The following is a 17,713-nucleotide window of genomic DNA, read 5'->3' on the forward strand; positions in this document are numbered from 1 at the left end:
ATTTGTAACGTTTTAGAACAGCCCAACGTTTCCAGTTATTCGTTTAACGAATGAAATGGTGCAAAGTGTTGAACTGCCACAGGTTAAAAATAATAATTTCAGAATTATACAAAAAGACTTTTTTGGGGAACTCAACATGGGTAGCAAGAGCTGCTCTGCAGTGATGGAGGTCGATCTTGAAAGCGATCCAGCACATACCTCCACCCCTCCTGGCTCTCCACTCTCACTGCAGCTCAACCTGTCCATCAGCGTTGAGACCAAGAGGAGGCTCAGAGCTGATCTCTGATGTGAACCATCTGCCTCATCTATGACACGCCTCCCCGCCGTCTCGCTGTGCTTACATGTGTGCTGGTCCAGCTCCTGCTCATGAATCCATACTGCTGCTTGCTGATCACGACATCTGTCTTCACCCTAGTTTCAGACGCTGTTTCCATATCATCACACTGTAGTTGCTACAGCCTTGCACATCAACCCTGTTCCCGTTCTCTACCTGAGCTCAGTTAAACATGGAAAAACATGATTCTATAAACGGGGTGGATGAGGACTCTTGTATAAAGTGCTGAGAGTAGAAAGGCGGTGCATGAGAGCCAGTCCATGTACCAAAATATAAATGTGTACGACTGCTTTTCTTCATACGTTTATTACTTCTATCTGTAATCGCTGTCAACAGGAAGTCCTAAAAACTCCCTGAAAAGCTTTGAGTTGATCCAAAACGCCACAGTGAGACTTCTCCTGTACTGGCTTCCTTTGAAGTTCTCCCAGTTTGGATTCACCATCTCTATTTTTAAGAAACTTAAAAACATTGCTTTTCATAAAATTACCACAAAAGAACTAAACGTTGTGTTGGTTGATTTTATTTCTGTTGTAACAATGTTTCTCTTATTTGCCCATAAATAGTAACACAATTACAAGGACAATGCACCTGTGAGTTGTGCAGCATCCATGAAACACCAAGTTTTTTTCTACCAATGTCACATTTTCTGTTATTGATACGTGGGTGTTGTTTATCAGAGGGGATGACTGAAGTGTGAAGAAACTGTCTGGCACTACATCAGTGAAAGTGAATTCACTTCCTACTGGAACGAGCATGGTTATCTTGGAGGGTGGACGGTCCCCGGCTGGGTGGGATTGTTGCAGAACATCATCACTATCTCTTGCTTTTCCACGGAGGGTGACAACATCACACTGCTGTGACCCTGTCAGTGCACCAGTCAGCATAGCGCTCTCTGCACAGCCTGTATTTAGTTAAATTACTCTAATTTAGGAATTGCTGTCGTCGTTAGCCTTGAATGATAGTATAATAAAAGTTGCACACTGTAACCACAGGAAACACCCACACAGGTGTTTAATCTCGTTATGTTTTTGCTTTTTTCAGAGGTTTGTCTTTAGAGCTTCCTTTAAAATCATTTCATGCAGAGCAGAAAATACTGCAAGATCCGTGTGAAGGTCTGCACTTCTTTTACTCGCTGCAGTGTGTCACAACGTGTCTGCTTAGAGCAACTGCAGTCAGTTTGTACTTTGACCTGCTGATCAGCTGATATCCTGTTTTTCTCGCCCGGCCTGATGCAGGAAGTTTCAGGTTTGTTTCGGTTTTAAACGGGAGCACAGTGAAGCCATGGACAGGCTCATGTGTATAGTGTTGATTCTAAGCTTTCATAACTTGTGGAAAGGCCTCGACGCTGTGGAACAAGGTAGGCTGCTGCTTATGTTAGTCAGTGTTAGGTTTGATTTACAGTGTGATGACCTGTCACACAGGAAGTACATGAAGAGTCGTGATTAAGGACTCTCAGGTTCGAGCCTTATATTTGAGCTTAAACATATTACTTTGTTTCCTTGTTGTGACAGGCTGCTAATAAAGTGCCCAAAGTTACAAAACAGGGTATTTGCCAAGTTGTGTGTTTAGTGTAGCTGCATCATTGGTTCATCCCTTGAGCTGGGTACCTTTATAAGGCTTGAATGACTGATAGGTCAGCGTTATAATAACGATAATATTTATTTGTTGGCCCCTACAACACAAAATAACAACAGTTTTAGAAGATAGGAATACTAAAAAGTTAAGGATGATTAGAGTTGACATGCAAATGAAAATGTTAAGTTTTGAGCTGAGATTTGACTCTGTCAGAGTCGAGCTGTTGAAGGTGTAGTAATGAATTTCAAAGTCAAGGTGCAGCGCAGCGAAAGACTCCATCACGTGAAGTGTCCAGTTTGACGTGAGGAGCAGCTGACTGAGCAGAGGACATGAGAAGGAGTCTAAGGCTGAAGCAGGTCAGAGTCAAAGAACCAAAATATTGTACTGAATACAATGTGGATAGGGAGCTAGTGAAGCTGAGAATGGGTGCAACAGTCATTGGTGCAGATTTGTGTAGATGTACCATCTGTACCATGTGGAGCCAACTGAGAAGTTTGTTTTTGAGGAGAGCAAAGAGAATGGTATTACAGTCTCCCAAACGTGAGGTGGGCAGGGCATGAGCCAGCACACGAGTGCTGTGTTGAAAAAGAAAAATGCAAAGTCTGGCAACAATCTGACTCCCTGGAAGCAAAATATAAAGGAATAAGATGTCTTGAGACTTTTGCACACCATTTAAATAAAATTAAAAAAAACATCAAAAGATGTGTTTTTATTAGTGCTGTCAGCGTTAATCTCCTTAAAATGACCTTAACGCCATAACTGCATTAACCCAGCAAATCTCCGTTAGCAAGTTAGCGCAGATTGCCCAATGCGTGGGGCTGCGCGGTGTCAGCGCGTTAGCGCGGTTAGCTGTAGTGTTATTTAGGTCAGTCATTCTCAAACTGTGGTATGCGTACCCCTGGTGGTACTTGGGCTCTCTCTAGTGGTATGCAGGAAATCTCCAATTGTTTTTAGGATTAAAGAATATACCATTGTGGAGGTTTGCAAAGACGACATGAGACTTCACGAGACTCTTCTGGGAGCCCGAGTCAACCAAAAAACGTCTCCCTGAGCATGAGTTCTCTATGAAGAGCAGCCTTTCCTTATCGCCAGCGGTCGCAGCCGCTACAGAGCGCTGGCAGGCTCGTTTCCCTGGGCCTTGAAACTGCAAAGGCGGCAGACAGCGCCGTGCTGTGGTGCCAAAATGCTGTTGGTAAAAACACAGCTGTTTTCCAAGGCGCCGCCGTGCCACGATCCCAGCCACCATCGATGAGTCAGAGGCCCCCGGGAGAATCGGTGGGTGGGCAGGAGATGCCGTCGGAACTATCACCTGGATGCCAAAGCTCCTAGTAGCCAGGAGAATACGATCTGGTTCTTCTGCGAGTGAGCGGTAATCCTCCAAGGCCAGCAGCGGGGAGTTGGCGAGGCCAGCTGGCACTGGTGCCGGCAACTGTCGGAGGAAGACGTGAGTGAAGAGAAATCCGCCATCATCCATTCTTAGCAAGGACAGCGTGCGCTCCATGAGCTCAAGAGCGGTACCATCACCCAGGCCTGAGAGAGAGAGGAGTATCTTGGCCCGCTCTGCATCGGAGAGGGAGTAGCGGCGCAGCAGCAGCGCCTTGAGAGCGGTGAATTTCCCTCGGGTGGGGGGAGCCCAGAGAAGGGTCATCACACAGCGGGTCATCGCAGCAGATCCAGCGAGGCCACCACATGGTGTTATTTTGTTTCTGAAATGCCACAAAGAGCAAACTGAGGTTCGATGTCCACGGACCACGAAGAGTTGTGAAGCCAAAAATCCGGCAGCTTAATCGCCACAACACAAATTAAACTGTACAGCTCTGCTATCACTTCCAGCATAAATGAAGACAGGAAACTAAACAGCAGTGACGTTTGTAGGGTTACTGAAGTTGGGCTAGCTGGTATATAATGATGTGCTACGTGACCGCTAACTACACAGCTATGTTAGCATAACACAAACAGTGAAGATGGAGGATGAACGCTAACTTTTTTCCACTCTGTAAAAGTTAACGTGAGGGTTCCCGATGGTTAGGGACAAATCCAGTCGCCATCGGCGTAACTTTGTGCTGAACATTGGGGGGGTCAAGATCTCTGTCTAAATAAATAAATAAATCTGAGTAAATTCCCAGATGATTAAACATTCAACTATTTTGCTGGTAATAACTGAAATGAGTAAAGAAAATCAACAGCCTATTTATGCAAGATAATTCATAATTTTATTGGGGGGGGGGTTATATTGGTTGGGTCTGATTAATGGGGGGGGGGGGTCATAACCCGCCTAATCCCTCTGGAAATTACGCCCCTGGCAGTCGCATGACAGGATGCTGTAAACGGACCAAACTTCAGTCAGGAGAACAACTGCAATACGAGGTTAGTCATTAATATACTGCTGCATGGGCTGGAGTTACATCGTAAGGGTTTAAAAACTGAGCTTTAAAATGAACAGTGGTAATAAAAACCGAGGGAGGCCAACAGGGCTTGATCAGATTAAACAGAACAAGATCGAAAGCATTAAAACATGTTGAAAACACAACAGCCTTAATAATCTCAGAGTAGTTTGGACTGACGCAGGTTTCATCGGGTCATCACTTAAAGATTGGCTATCCCACCTGCTGTGAATGTTTTAATGCAGTACAGTTGTTATTATTATCACTTGTCACGTCCTGTTTATGAAAGTTAAAATAAAATTCATTCATATAAGAAATAAAATTGTCTTGTGTAAACTATATGTGGTGTTAAATAGGCCCATACTACTGTACTTTAATGTCAGTCATAAGGGTGGTACTTTAAGAGCCATATATTTATTGAGGTGGTACTCATTGTGAAACGGTTGAGAACCACTGATTTAGGTCATATGGCACCACTAGAGGGCAGCATGGGGCACAATATTTAGTGCTGTTGTTGCCCAGCCAAAGTAATAAACAAGAAGGTTGTGGGTGTGAATCCACCATCTGGCCAGGGCCTGTCTGTTTGAATGTTCACCATTTGTTTTCATTAAGGCATTTCACACATAGTTTTTAAACCACAAAACCTGTGGATGGTGCACATGTGTTGAGAAAAGTGTCTTCATTGTCTGTAGGTGTGCTGAACTTTGTGGTGCTTGCAGACTGGGGTGGGATGCCTTTTCCTCCTTACTACACTGCTCAAGAGAAAGCTATTGCTGCAGAGATGGATAGACTGGCCCAATCCGAGGGGGTGGACTTTGTTCTCAGCCTTGGAGATCACTTCTATTTTAGCGGCGTCAAGGATGTGGAAGACCCACGCTTCAAGGTATATCATATCAGGACCCATGCATTAACAGCTGTTGATATATTCTGTTGAGCTCTTCTTGTAGCCCCAGACTTTGCGATGAATAGCATCTCTTCAGAGTTTAGTCTACCCTAAAGGATTCTGCAGGGTGATGTCATTTCCTTGGCTAAAAACTAAAATGTTACAAATCAAACGCATAGTTTTAGATTTGTAGTTAGCACTTCTCACTGGTGTTGCTACACTCTTTTACAGTGAAGATGAGCAGGGATAATTTATTCACTGCCAGTTTCTTTGTGAACTTCACAATAGGTAAGAGAACCAAAAGAAACCCATAGCAACAGGAAGCTTGTCCATGTTTAGCTCTGCTGGACTCCAGAAAGCTGCAAAATGTGGCTTGAGGTTTCCAAAGAAACACCCGATCACCATATTCCCTGCAAAGTGAAGACTGGAGGGACAGTACTGGTACCCAGTGTTGGGAAGGTTACTTTTAAAGCATATTCCACTACAGATTACAGAATACATGCCCCAAAATGTAGTTTGTAACATATTCTGTTCAGTTACTCAATGTGAGTAAGGGATTCTGAATACTTTGGATTACTATTGTCATGCTTTTACAACTACGTGAATGTACTGCTGCTGTGTGATTTATTAGTGTTACTGAGGCTACTCACCACCGAGCTGGCATTAGTTGAGGTGAGGTCATAGTCTGCTTTCAGAACTGCACATGATTATTTGCAGCTAGCAGCTTGTTAACGCTATCATCAGTCTAACAGACTGCAGGCTAAGAGTTGTTGACCCACTACTGATCACGAGCCTCGTCACATGAGTCACGGTGTGATACAAGAACGGAGGCGTGATAAGTATGTTTCAGGTGGAACCATTGTGAGACCTTGCCTTACCCTGTCATGTGACCTGTTGAGGTTACCTGATGTAAATGTCAGGCACCTGGAAGAGAAACTGCATCGTAGCCAGCAGACAGTTGGTGATGTAAGGCAGCCTTTATTTAAAGATGATTATTCACAGTGGACATAGATAACTTCTTTCACTCCTCTTTCAAACCATCTGTCTTCTCTGCCCACAATGTGAACACTGACGTCCTCGAAAGACCTTTGTCCTTGAGATGCAGATGTCCTGGTAAACTGGTAAACGTCAGTGTTGAGGTTTCCGTTCACCTCCGTGCGCACGGCACAGTCCAGAAACAGTGAACAGTTATCCTTTGCCCTGGTGTGTTTCTATCCACAGAGCTCATGTGAGCAGTGAAGGCTTCTACTTCCTGGGTTCTGATTTTGACCCAGGTGTCATCCTCGTATCTGTGCCAGTGGCTAAGTGCTTTATTTTCCGCTTCCTCCATGTAAAGCTTGGCTATAATGGGTGACACTGGGGAGCCCATGGCACACTCATGTTTGTGGAATAAATCCATAGTGGGTCAGTGACTCTCTTGGGTTTAAATACCTCAGGTTTTAGACTTGCAGAAGCTTCTTTGATGACAGGTGAAACAGAAGAAGTCCAGTACTTTCAAAGCTTCTTAGACTACCATGAGCTGGACGACTGAGAGCCTACACAGACATAAACTGTGAGGTATTTCTCCTCCACAGAACACGTTTGAAGGTGTCTTCTCGCAGCCATCTCTACTGGATATACAGTGGTACCTAACTGCTGGAAACCACGACCATATCGGCAACATCTCAGCACAAATGGCTTACTCTAACATATCCCACCGATGGTAAATATCAAGCAATACAGACAAGGTTTGAGTGAGAAGGTCAGTCTTCTTACACCTGTAGCTTTGACCTGAACTAGTTATCATGTGACTTGCATTAAAATCGTGTTTCAGACGTTGCTAAAACGTGCTCTGATGTTTTGTACACTCGTTTCTGTGATAACTGAGATGATTCAAGGTTCCAGACCTCAGTGTTGCTTGGACGTTATGATGTGTTGTCTCTGTAGGAATTACCCAGCTCTTTATTACGATCTTCAGTTTACTGTTCCACACACAAACGTGTCAGTGAGCATCCTGATGATTGATACGGTGGTGCTCTGTGGAAACACCAATGACCAGGTCCAGCCTGTGGGACCAGAGGACTCCACGGCAGCAGCAAACCAGTGGAACTGGATCAGTGCTAAACTGGCCAGCAGCAGGTGATTCAAACACAGATTCGTTTGACCAGTTATCTGCACAGATGTCACTCAATACAAAGATACATTTGTGATTTATTAAAGGTTTGATATACAACTGTGTGACAAATATTACGCAGAATGAGGATTTAAATAAATATACAGTGTACAGAAAACCAAATAAAGAAGAGCATCAAAGAGAGGGAAACATACACCCAACAGTTTAAACCAGTTAGCTCTGCTGGTGTTGCTGGTCCCTCTGTGTGGGAGTTTAAAGGCTGTCTGGCTTGTGCAGGTCTGACTATGTGGTGGTGGCTGGTCATTATCCTGTGTGGTCTATTGGCAATCACGGACCTACAGCCTGTCTAGTCGACAAACTACGGCCTCTGCTGAAGAAGTACGGAGTCACCGTTTACCTGTGTGGCCATGATCATGATCTGCAGGTGTGTTCACATACAGAACATCACTTTCACCAGTTAAAACAAGGGAGGGAAGTGTCTCCATTATATTCAGTCCATCGCACTGACCTGCTGGGACAACCAGTCCTGTGCTATGACGTGTTGACCAAGTGTTTCTGACTGCTGATCAGTTTCTGTGCCCCAAACCAGAGGATATCATATTAATGTTAAAGAAAGAGATGCTAGTTCCTGATCTTTGTGTAGAAAGTGTGACAATCCAACCCATCAAAAGAAGACGCAGTTTCTCTGTTCTCTCCTCCAACAGTTCATCAGAGAGGATGATGGGAGCTCGTATGTTGTCAGCGGGAGTGGGATGGTCAGTGATCATTCCACTCGTCACATCAGCAGTGTCCCTCCGTCCTGGCAGCTCTTTTCCAGTCCTGTCAATCACACAGCAGGAGGCCTGGCTTTCTTCCAAGTGACTGAGCGTCAGATGACAGTCAGTTACATGCAGACAGATGGGAAATGTGTTTACCAGGCTGAGCTGCCAAAACGCAAAGTCTGAGGCCGCAGAGATCGGTAACCATCAGGAGCAGCCATGTTTGTTCATGTGCTGCCCAGCTTTGTGTCATGTACTCTGGCACTCTGTAAATATAAAACCTTCATTTTAATTACAACTTTTAATTATTGTGAAATTAAACAGCTGTTTAATCAATAACAGTTTCAAATGCAATGCTTTTCACTTCTAATCTTTATGAATAGATCAGCGTGTATGTGTACATACCTGCATATGAATATGTAGGGAAATATATATGATGCCACATCACAACAGCAGCCGCTTCAAGGCACTTTATATTGTAAGTTAAAGGTGCTGCAATAACACTGCAGTTACTTTGTTGAGTACTGTTGCTTCGGTTACAGAAAAGCAGCCTGTGTGAAGAATAACATCCTCGTTACTATTTTGTAACCATCAGCATTGTTTTCTTTGCTTTTGTTAAACAAATTTAATGTAAATTCAGTTTCACATTCATAGTCACAGACGGTTTAAAAATAATTAAGCACTGATCGGCTCCTGATCAGTTATCGATCAGATGCTGTGATTGATGATGATGATGGTGATAATCATCTATAATGAAGCTACCTGATTGCGGCTGACGTCAAAGCTTTGTTCTTTAGAACATGTGCAACGTTCCCTCTGGAATCAATATGTTAGCACAAAGTAATAGAAGTACTTGTTTTCTTGAAATACACTTTCAACTTTTTTCTCAGAACGATTGACAACATTTTTCTCTTAATGTGTCCCTAATACGTCTTTGTAATATATGGAGTCCAGTCCCACTGATGAATCCGATATAGTGTTTTTAATCAATAAAACTGTTTTTTAATATCTTGCTGCTTTTTGTATGAGTTCATACTCTAGTGTAAATAAACAACAACACTAAGGCTATTCTGTTAGACCTGTATGCAAAAAATACACTGCACCCAAAATATTTCATAATTCAGCAACACTGATCAATCTAATGAACTTAAACCTGCACCATCCTCCCTACTCTGGTATTTTAAAGAGTACTTAGCAGAAATATTAAGCAACCTAATAACCTAATAAAAAAATAGGGAGCCACCCCTCACGCTCCACCTCATGATGCTTAATCGACGTAATCAACCTTAATTTGATGCAGTGTGAAAAAAAATGCACAGAATCAATAATTTTTCAAGAATAATTAAATAGATTCAACATCTTTCTTCAACAAAATTGCAGACTGCACAGATGGTTCCCAAAGGAAAAAGTACTATAGCTTACTAGGGTATATTAGACTTAACAATTACTATATACAGTAATGGACTTCTATACATTTTACATCAGATTAAAACTTTGGCTGTCAGATAATTATTTATTAAAAGCTCGACATTTTAAATGAGAATAAGAAAGAAAAGTATGTCTTTGTGCCCCCTTTTCCCTGTTCATGCCCTATCGGCCCCCCTGGCTAAACTTTGCTAGATCCGCCCCTGCACAGTTACCAGCGTCAGCTGCGTAGAAAAAGATCCTCGAGTAGAAAGTAATATTAAATACATTCTAACAATAGCTGATCAAGCTTAAACGTGCTGCTGTTGTTCAGCTGCTGGTTTCCTCTTTCTGGTGCAAAGTGGGCCAAAAACAAAGGAGACGATCAGCTGATCATTGATCAGTTTCATGATTGAAGTAGCAGCAGGAGAGAGAGAGAGAGAGAGAGGCAGTCGCTCCATATATCGGTTGTTAAGCTTTACAAACATTCAGAGATGAACTTACACACTTGCTTTACTTCTCTCTGGGGTAACTTCCTCGGAGATGAAATGCTGGTTTGAGGCTAATACACACAGCCACATGACCACACTGCTCGGTTATGAGCCGAGTTACGCCATGTTGCAAGTTTTGTGAGGTGCTTGTTTGATATTTAATGGATCGGATTACATTTTTTATTTCTCTCCGATATCCGATCCAGTAATTTAGGTCAGTATCGGACCGATACGTAATATCGGATCGGTCCATCTCTAGTCTAGTGTTCACGTCCGTAGCACCTCCGTGTGCGGCTATTTACAGTCCCTGTGTGGTCATTGTGGACGTCTTTTAAACGTCAAACTTGGACTCATATTAGACATGGCTTCTATAGGCTCTGATGTCTCCAGAGGGTGGAGGACATGATGTCTGTGAGCTACCAGGTCATTTTTCTGTAGCTTTATGTCTGCAGCTGTCATCTGTGGCTGAGACAGTCACATGGAGCAGCATGAGCCCTGTGAAATGGGACTAGATCATAAGAGTTACGTGTGAAGGAGTCATCAGTGGACATGTTCAGGATGTTTCAGGCTCTTGATGCTCAAACGAGAGTGAGCAGCTGCTCGCAGCGACTGACAAAGACAGCAGATAGTCCAGCTCGTACACAATTACACACTTGGACTAACATCTCCTACTTTCCTCACAGCTTTTCTCAGCAACTGATCACAATCACATTCACTTCCTCTTACAATCACGAGCTTTTCACAATAAAACAGGATGCTGGTCAAAATGGACCATATACATTTTAAATGCTCTTTGAAAACTCGTTAAACATATTCCAAGAAATTCCATATCTGTCTAAATCCTTTAACCATCCTTATTTTACATTTTAACATGGATTGTAACATTAATTAATTAATTAATAAACGGCCGTTTTAACCTGGTGAAGAAATGAATGAACCAGGAAAATGTAAAATAACAAAAACAAACACGTGCACTGAGTAAATCAACACGTAATGAAGGTGTTTGTTTATAAATTATCTGTAAATAAACAACGTGACACATCCAGCCTGCTGCAGCAAATGTATTAAACTGATGGTCTGAGCCAAGCGCTGGGTTTCATCCTGCATCAGCTCAGACAGCGTCCAGCAAAACGCTGACCCCTGAATGTTGTTGTGTTGCTGATGACCACCAAAGCCCAGCGATGCTCTGCTGTTACCAGTAAAATGCACAAACGTAAGGAGTAACATGTTTATTGTCTTTAATATCAGTTAAACACAATAAAATAAATACACCACATACAAAAATATACATCCTACATTTTGATTCCATAAAAATGTGTTCCAAGGTAAAATCCCCACTACAGTCTAAGAATGATTTACATTTACACAGCAGACTGTGAAATTAAATAAAATAAGCTGTTATATTTTACTATAGTAGTCACAGGCACCAGGAAAGGAGATGCAGTATTTGCAGTATCAGTACATACTGTAGCAGGGCTTCAGCAGAGTTTTCCCATCTTCCCAGTGTCAAAAATAAGGTTGTTTCACAGAAACGAAATGAAAGTCCAGTGTTTGGCTGAGGAATGCTGAGCGACATATGTCCGTGTGTCCAGTTCAACGTACCGCGAGAGATGTGTAGTGAAGCACATACTTTATACTACGCCCTTCTTTTCACCGTTTGCAGCTTTTTTCTTGCGCTTGCAGCACACCACTGTGACGGTGATGATGATCCCGGTGAGCAGTAGGATGAGGATGATGGCAGAAATGATCACTGCAGGAGAATACACTGTGGAAAACACAACACAGTCTGTCACAGCAAAGCTTTACTGCTCATTTCTAAGCAGTAACCCACACGGGAGTACGGATGGGCTGGCTTTTATACAGTACTGTAGTCTTAAGTACTCAGAGTACTTAAGACTACAGTACAAGCCACACTGAAGCTTTTCACACAAATTCACAGGCAGACTCTGTGTGGTGTTTGAACCATGTAACACAGTCACACGCATGCTGTGTGAGCAGAATCATCTGCAGCTCAACGTGACAAAGACCAAAGACTGTGGACTGTGGGAGGACCAAGAAACCTGTGACCTGCTTCAGTCCAGGAGGTGGATGTGGACGTCGTGGAGGAGCATAAATGCCTCAGAGTACACACAGAAAACACCTGGACTGGGTTAGAAGCACCACCGCCCTCTAGAGGACGGGCCAGTCGTCTCTGAGGTCCTTCAACATCTGTCGGACAATGCTCAGCATGTTCTGTGAGTCTCTGTGGTCGGCGCCGTCCTCTGTGGAGGCTCACAGACGCCAGCAGACTCAACAAACCGCTCAACAAACGGGGCGATCGCGGCTCAAGAGTTGGGAGTTCATCTTGAATCAGACGGTTGCCGGTTCGAGCCCCGGCTCGGACAGTCTCGGTCGTTGTGTCCTTGGGCGAGACACTTCACCTACTGGTGTTGGCCAGAGGGGCCGATGGCGCGATGTGGCTACTGCTGTAGCTACTGCTGTAGCTGCCTCCACCAGTGTGTGGATGAATAAAGCGCTTTATAAATGCAATGCATTATTATTATCCATAAGTGACATTCATAGGTAATGATATTTGTACATACCTATCAATGTTCCAGTAATTAGAGCTGTTTTGTTATATTTTGTAAAATATTGTATTATTTATTTAGTCACTGTTCTTGCTGCTGTGGAGACGCTGTGACCACGGAGGATTAATGACGTATTCACACACTTGGTTTAACTTTACTAATTAATACTGCATTACTCTGAAAACAAAACAAAGTGATGAGTAATGTGATTACTTTCACTGTTTGCTAATTCAGAATAACATCTGCAGACAGACAGTCCACAGTGACGTGGCTCCGTGTGGGGTTATTGCCTGTAGGGGGCGCTGTGGGATTTCTATTAAGAATCCGTGCACCCACGGCACACTGCAGCTGTAGTTCATCACAAACACCTTCAGAGTAATGAATGCAGAAGTGCTTTTTTCACAGGTTTCACAGTCTGAGGGGAAACATCCTGATGTTTTTGTGTGAGTTACTACAAACACTCACTTTAACACGTTTGTGTTATTGTTCACATATAAAGCACACTGAGGTCACGTGTTGTATAAATAAAACTGGATTAAAAGTAGATGTAATGTTGTTTTAGTCATGAAGAACTCTGGAGGTGCTTGACGACCACCTGTTTCACTAAGACAATAAATAAACATGCTGTGAATTTATAGTCCAAATATTTACGGACGGATGTACACGCTCTGGACGCACATCCGCACGAGGCCGTGGGAAGTGGATGTGCTGGGGTCCTGGAGCGCCCCCTGTCCCAAAGGCAGACATCCCAGCACCACAGCATTGTGTGTAAGCTCTGGTATTTTGGCCCCGCCCTCTTATTCTGTAGACTGAACTGGAGTCACAGTCGTGTAATAAACACCATCAGATCCAGGCACGATTTACTGCCTCACCTCTATTTCCCAGCTCCTTCACACCCACACAGACACACACCGGAGAAGAAAGCCTGGCCCAGTGTTCAAACACTTTACAGAGCTTTTGCAACCTTAACAGTTAGTGTTCTCCTCCGCATCAAAAATAAACACACAGAGTTTGTGAAAACTCCATTTTCACCTCACAAAATGATAAGTTACTCATCAAGTCAACAGGCTTCTGCAGACGATTGTTAGTCAAATAAATCACATCCTGCTGTAACGCTGCTGTGTCAGCAGCTTGTGGTCAGCAGCTCGTGGTCAGTGCTGTGCTGAAATAAAGAGCTCACCTTCTATGATGGTCTGGTTCTCGTCTTTTGAGCACTGCGGGGGACTCAGGTCTCCCAGCTGCTTGCCATAAGTGCGGCTGGGGATGTAGGCTTGGACCTGGAAGCAGTAGCTCTCCCCGTGATCCAGGCCAGTCACCTTTATCATACTTGTGTTGTAGTTGGATGTTTTCTGTGGACAACAGAAGGGAAAGGCCCGTGATGTCATTCACGTATGTTAAAGACTGCTGTTGTGATGTCAGTCTGTGGTGGGTGCTCCTCACTTTGCCAGTGCTCTTATTCTTCCAGTAGGTGACTCTGTAGTGGAGCCGCTCAGAGAAGATGTCCCTCAAAGTCTGCAGGTGTTGACCGTTGGCGATGGCAGTGGGTGAGTCTGTCACGTTCAGGGTGGCGCTGCCTTCACTGACCTCCAGCGTGAACTTGGGCCTGTCGAGTTCAGCTGTGGAGGAGAAGTATTTTTGAAACTGCTGGATATGCACATGTGTGTCCTGTGATCACTGAAGTCTCTGTTAACCTTCCAATATTACACTGAACTAAATGAGAATGACAGCTTCAACAAACAGCTTATGTGTTGACATAAAATGATCAGCTTTTCTTTGAGTTTGCTGAATGATCACATAAATAATCTGCTTATGTTAACATTGCTCTCTGGACCTGTAGACAGAACGACCCCTGATGACCGGGTGTCACACTGTGGGCCACTGCGGACACTGTCGTCTCATTGGAGGACACTTCAAGTAGTACAAAACAAGAAAACAGGAGTGTTTGTTTGTTTGTTTACTTTTCAAATATTGTAAAACAAGACTAAACTTTATTTCCTCTGAAGCCGTTCACTGGACGACTAAATAAACACAGGGGTCCTGTCTGTGTGACACGAGGCAGCAGCGCTGCTGTCATTGTGTTCCTGTTTAAGTCAAGCGCAGAGGTAGGGGTGACCTCGGCTTTGAGACCGCTGCCTGATGACATTGTACCTGACAGAGAAACTGTGATGGGCATTTCTTTATTGGATGGGCAACAACTTTGTGAAAGTCTACAGATCCAGGGACCGATGATGGAAACAACCCTGTGAGTGTGACGGTGAGACTTCTTTGCATCATGCTCACTGAGGGCGACCATGAGAGCGGGTGTGTTACCATGTTAAACTGTTCCTGCGCTGGCTTCATGCGCTCTCCCAGGCATGCTTTCATTTCTATGTTATTCTGATTTATAAAAAATAATATCAAAGGGTCTTACTGTCATCGTATGGGCAGAATTTTGGCGAGGTTTTGTGGGGAAACTCGGAGAGTTCAGAGGTCGCCCCCTGTGGGGGCTGAGATAGGACATCAGCTACGTAGCAGGCTTTGGGGTCAGTCATGGCGGTGGAGAGATCGCACATCGTTTGTGACGACCGGATACAGTTAGTGATTCTCTGTGCGTTCCCACCAACCCTGCAACATATGACGTGTTACACATAGTTTACATGAAACACCCACATACATGAAAACGTGCTGCCGTGGGTGAACTGATGGGGCTGTGAGGCCAGGTGTGGATGGTACTTACGGAGACAGTTCCACTGTGTAAGAGTAATCCGCGGATGGTTTGGGCTCCCAGACCAGAACCGTTTTAAAATTGGTGGATTTCCAGGTGACGTTCTGCGCTTGTGGATACGAGCCTGCAAACAAGGAGTGGATCAGTCACATGATGAAAATCAGACATTACTGATCCTGCTGAATGACTGAAGCTCTTTAACACAGTGTTGCACATCCTTTAGCAGCAAAACGACCCAAACTGTGCTCAGATTCATCATTTCATCAGGTTCACATGGTGAACATCCCAGAGCTGCGCTCTTATCAGTGGAGAAAAAGGCCCCATTCATGTAGTTTTACGGACGGACTGTTCCAGCTGCACTTTGCTTTGTGACCACAGTAAGTGTGCCACCCACGGAGCACACCACAGCTTCTCCCCTCTTACACCGAGGATCGCAAATCTGTCTGAAACATCGTCGCTTGTTTGCAGACCTCGGGAGTGTAAGTACCTCCTTCCTCTTTAGCTGGGGGCAAAGAGTGCAGCTGTCTCACTCTTTTCACAATTCAGATCAAACTGAGGTTATTGTACTCAGCCCTGAAAATCTTAGAAATATGGTATCTAACCAGATTCTTACTCTGGATGGCATTACCTTGGCCTCCAGTAACGCTGTGAGGAACCTTGGAGTCATTTTTGACCAGGACATGTCCTTCAACGCACATATTAAACAAATATGTAAGACTGCTTTCTTCCATTTGTGCAACATCTCTAAAATTAGAAATATCCTGTCTCAGAGTGACGCTGAAAAACTAGTTCATGCATTTATTACTTCCAGGCTGGACGACTGTAATTCATTATTATCAGGAAGTCCTAAAAACTCCCTGAAAAGCCTTCAGCTGATCCAAAATGCTGCAGCAAGAGTCCTGACAGGGACTAGAAAGAGAGAGCGGATTTCTCCTGTTTTGGCTTCCTGTTAAATCCAGAATTGAATTCAAAATCCTGCTCCTCACATACAAGCTCTTAAATAATCAGGCCCCATCTTATCTTAATGACCTTGTAGTACCATATCACCCTATTAGAGCACTTCGCTCTCGCTCTGCAGGCCTACTTGTTGTTCCTAGAGTATTTAAAAGTAGAATGGGAGGCAGAGCCTTCAGTTTTCAGGCCCCTCTTCTGTCGAACCAGCTTCCAGTTTGGATTCAGGAGACAGACACTATCTCTACTTTCAAGATTAGGCTTCAAACTTTCCTTTTTGCTAAAGCATATAGTTAGGGCTGGACCAGGTGACCCTGAATCCTCCCTTAGTTATGCTGCAATAGACGTAGGCTGCCGGGGATTCCCATGATGCATTGAGTTTTTCCTTTCCAGTCACCTTTCTCACTCACTATGTATTAACAGACCTCTCTGCATTGAATCATATCTGTTATTAACCTCTGTCTCTCTTCCACAGCATGTCTTTATGCTGTCTTCCTTCTCTCACCCCAACCGGTCGCAGCAGATGGCCCCGCCCCTCCCTGAGCCTGGTTCTGCCGGAGGTTTCTTCCTGTTAAAAGGGAGTTTTTCCTTCCCACTGTCGCCAAAGTGCTGCTCATAGGGGGTCATATGATTGTTGGGTTTTTCTCTGTATCTATGAAGCGCCTTGAGGCGACTTATGTTGTGATTTGGCGCTATATAAATAAAATTGAATTGAATTGAATTGAATTTCACATGTGAGGCCAAATAAAAAAACAGACGTGTTCTGACTGTACCTCTAAGAATAATGATAATAATAATAATAATAATAATAATAATAATAATAACAACAATAATAATAATAATAATAATAATAATAATAATAATAATAATCACGAGAAGAAGAAGCGTTTCTGTCGCTGCATCCACACTAGGAGAATGCGCCGGACTCACCTGAGGCAGACAGCAGCATGGGGAAAAAAGAAAAGTAAAGAAAATAAAATCCTGCTTCTATTCTTGTGGTCGCCATGGTACCCTCAGGAAGTGTAGTCCAGATCAGACAGCTATCCGCGTGCAGTCCCGGAGCCTCCTTTCACACTGGGATACTTTTCGTTTCTGCTCAGGACTAAAAACCTCCGCTCGTAGCAGTTTAACTCAGTCCAACATGACCAAATAAGGAGCGTCCGGCTCCCCCGTCATCACATCGCTGCGGTATGCGCTGCGTGCCTGTCCCGCTTAAGTCATTGAGCGGATATAGCGGCTCAATGGCTTCTTCGGAATCAGCCGATCATTATTACATCATAAGAACTTCTGTTCGTCCGGACAGAACCAGCTTTGGGGGTTTGCTTACCTGGATGATGGTTTTCATGCCGTGATTGTCTTTTACTTTCTTTATTTTCAGTGAGTCCTGAAAGTGTTTTCAATTGAAACAGTTTGTCTAGATTACAGGTTTGATGTGAAATCACAAGAGCGCCTTCATTCGTGCCTGGTTTCTGCTACAGATGCACGGTTGTGTTTCTGCAGGCAGACCTGTGCAGGTCGTGTTTCACAGAGGACCGTGTGTGTGCTCATG

The 17,713-nt window shown here is 43.9% G+C and overlaps 2 protein-coding genes across 2 annotated transcripts; one reads left to right on the forward strand and one right to left on the reverse strand.

Annotated features, from left to right (window-relative positions):
* Positions 1–1,457: 1,457 nt before the first annotated feature.
* LOC309713888 (tartrate-resistant acid phosphatase type 5-like) lies at positions 1,458–9,051 on the forward strand. Its single transcript, XM_082545819.1, has 6 exons — positions 1,458–1,691; positions 4,986–5,176; positions 6,751–6,878; positions 7,103–7,294; positions 7,566–7,713; positions 7,994–9,051. Exons 1-6 carry the CDS (start codon positions 1,616–1,618, stop codon positions 8,231–8,233), a joined length of 975 nt encoding a protein of 324 aa, XP_082401945.1. The 5' UTR covers positions 1,458–1,615; the 3' UTR covers positions 8,234–9,051.
* Positions 9,052–11,156: 2,105 nt separating this feature from the next.
* Positions 11,157–17,279, reverse strand: f3a (coagulation factor III, tissue factor a). Its single transcript, XM_082545824.1, has 6 exons — positions 17,095–17,279; positions 15,226–15,337; positions 14,920–15,113; positions 13,950–14,125; positions 13,690–13,858; positions 11,157–11,707 (listed from the first exon to the last, which is right to left on the reverse strand). The coding sequence occupies exons 1-6, from the start codon at positions 17,168–17,170 to the stop codon at positions 11,574–11,576; spliced, it is 861 nt and encodes a 286-aa protein (XP_082401950.1). The 5' UTR covers positions 17,171–17,279; the 3' UTR covers positions 11,157–11,573.
* Positions 17,280–17,713: the final 434 nt, after the last annotated feature.

Source organism: Aulonocara stuartgranti (genome assembly GCF_965226115.1).
Source record: "Aulonocara stuartgranti genome assembly, chromosome: 9".
NCBI lineage: Eukaryota > Metazoa > Chordata > Actinopteri > Cichliformes > Cichlidae > Aulonocara > Aulonocara stuartgranti.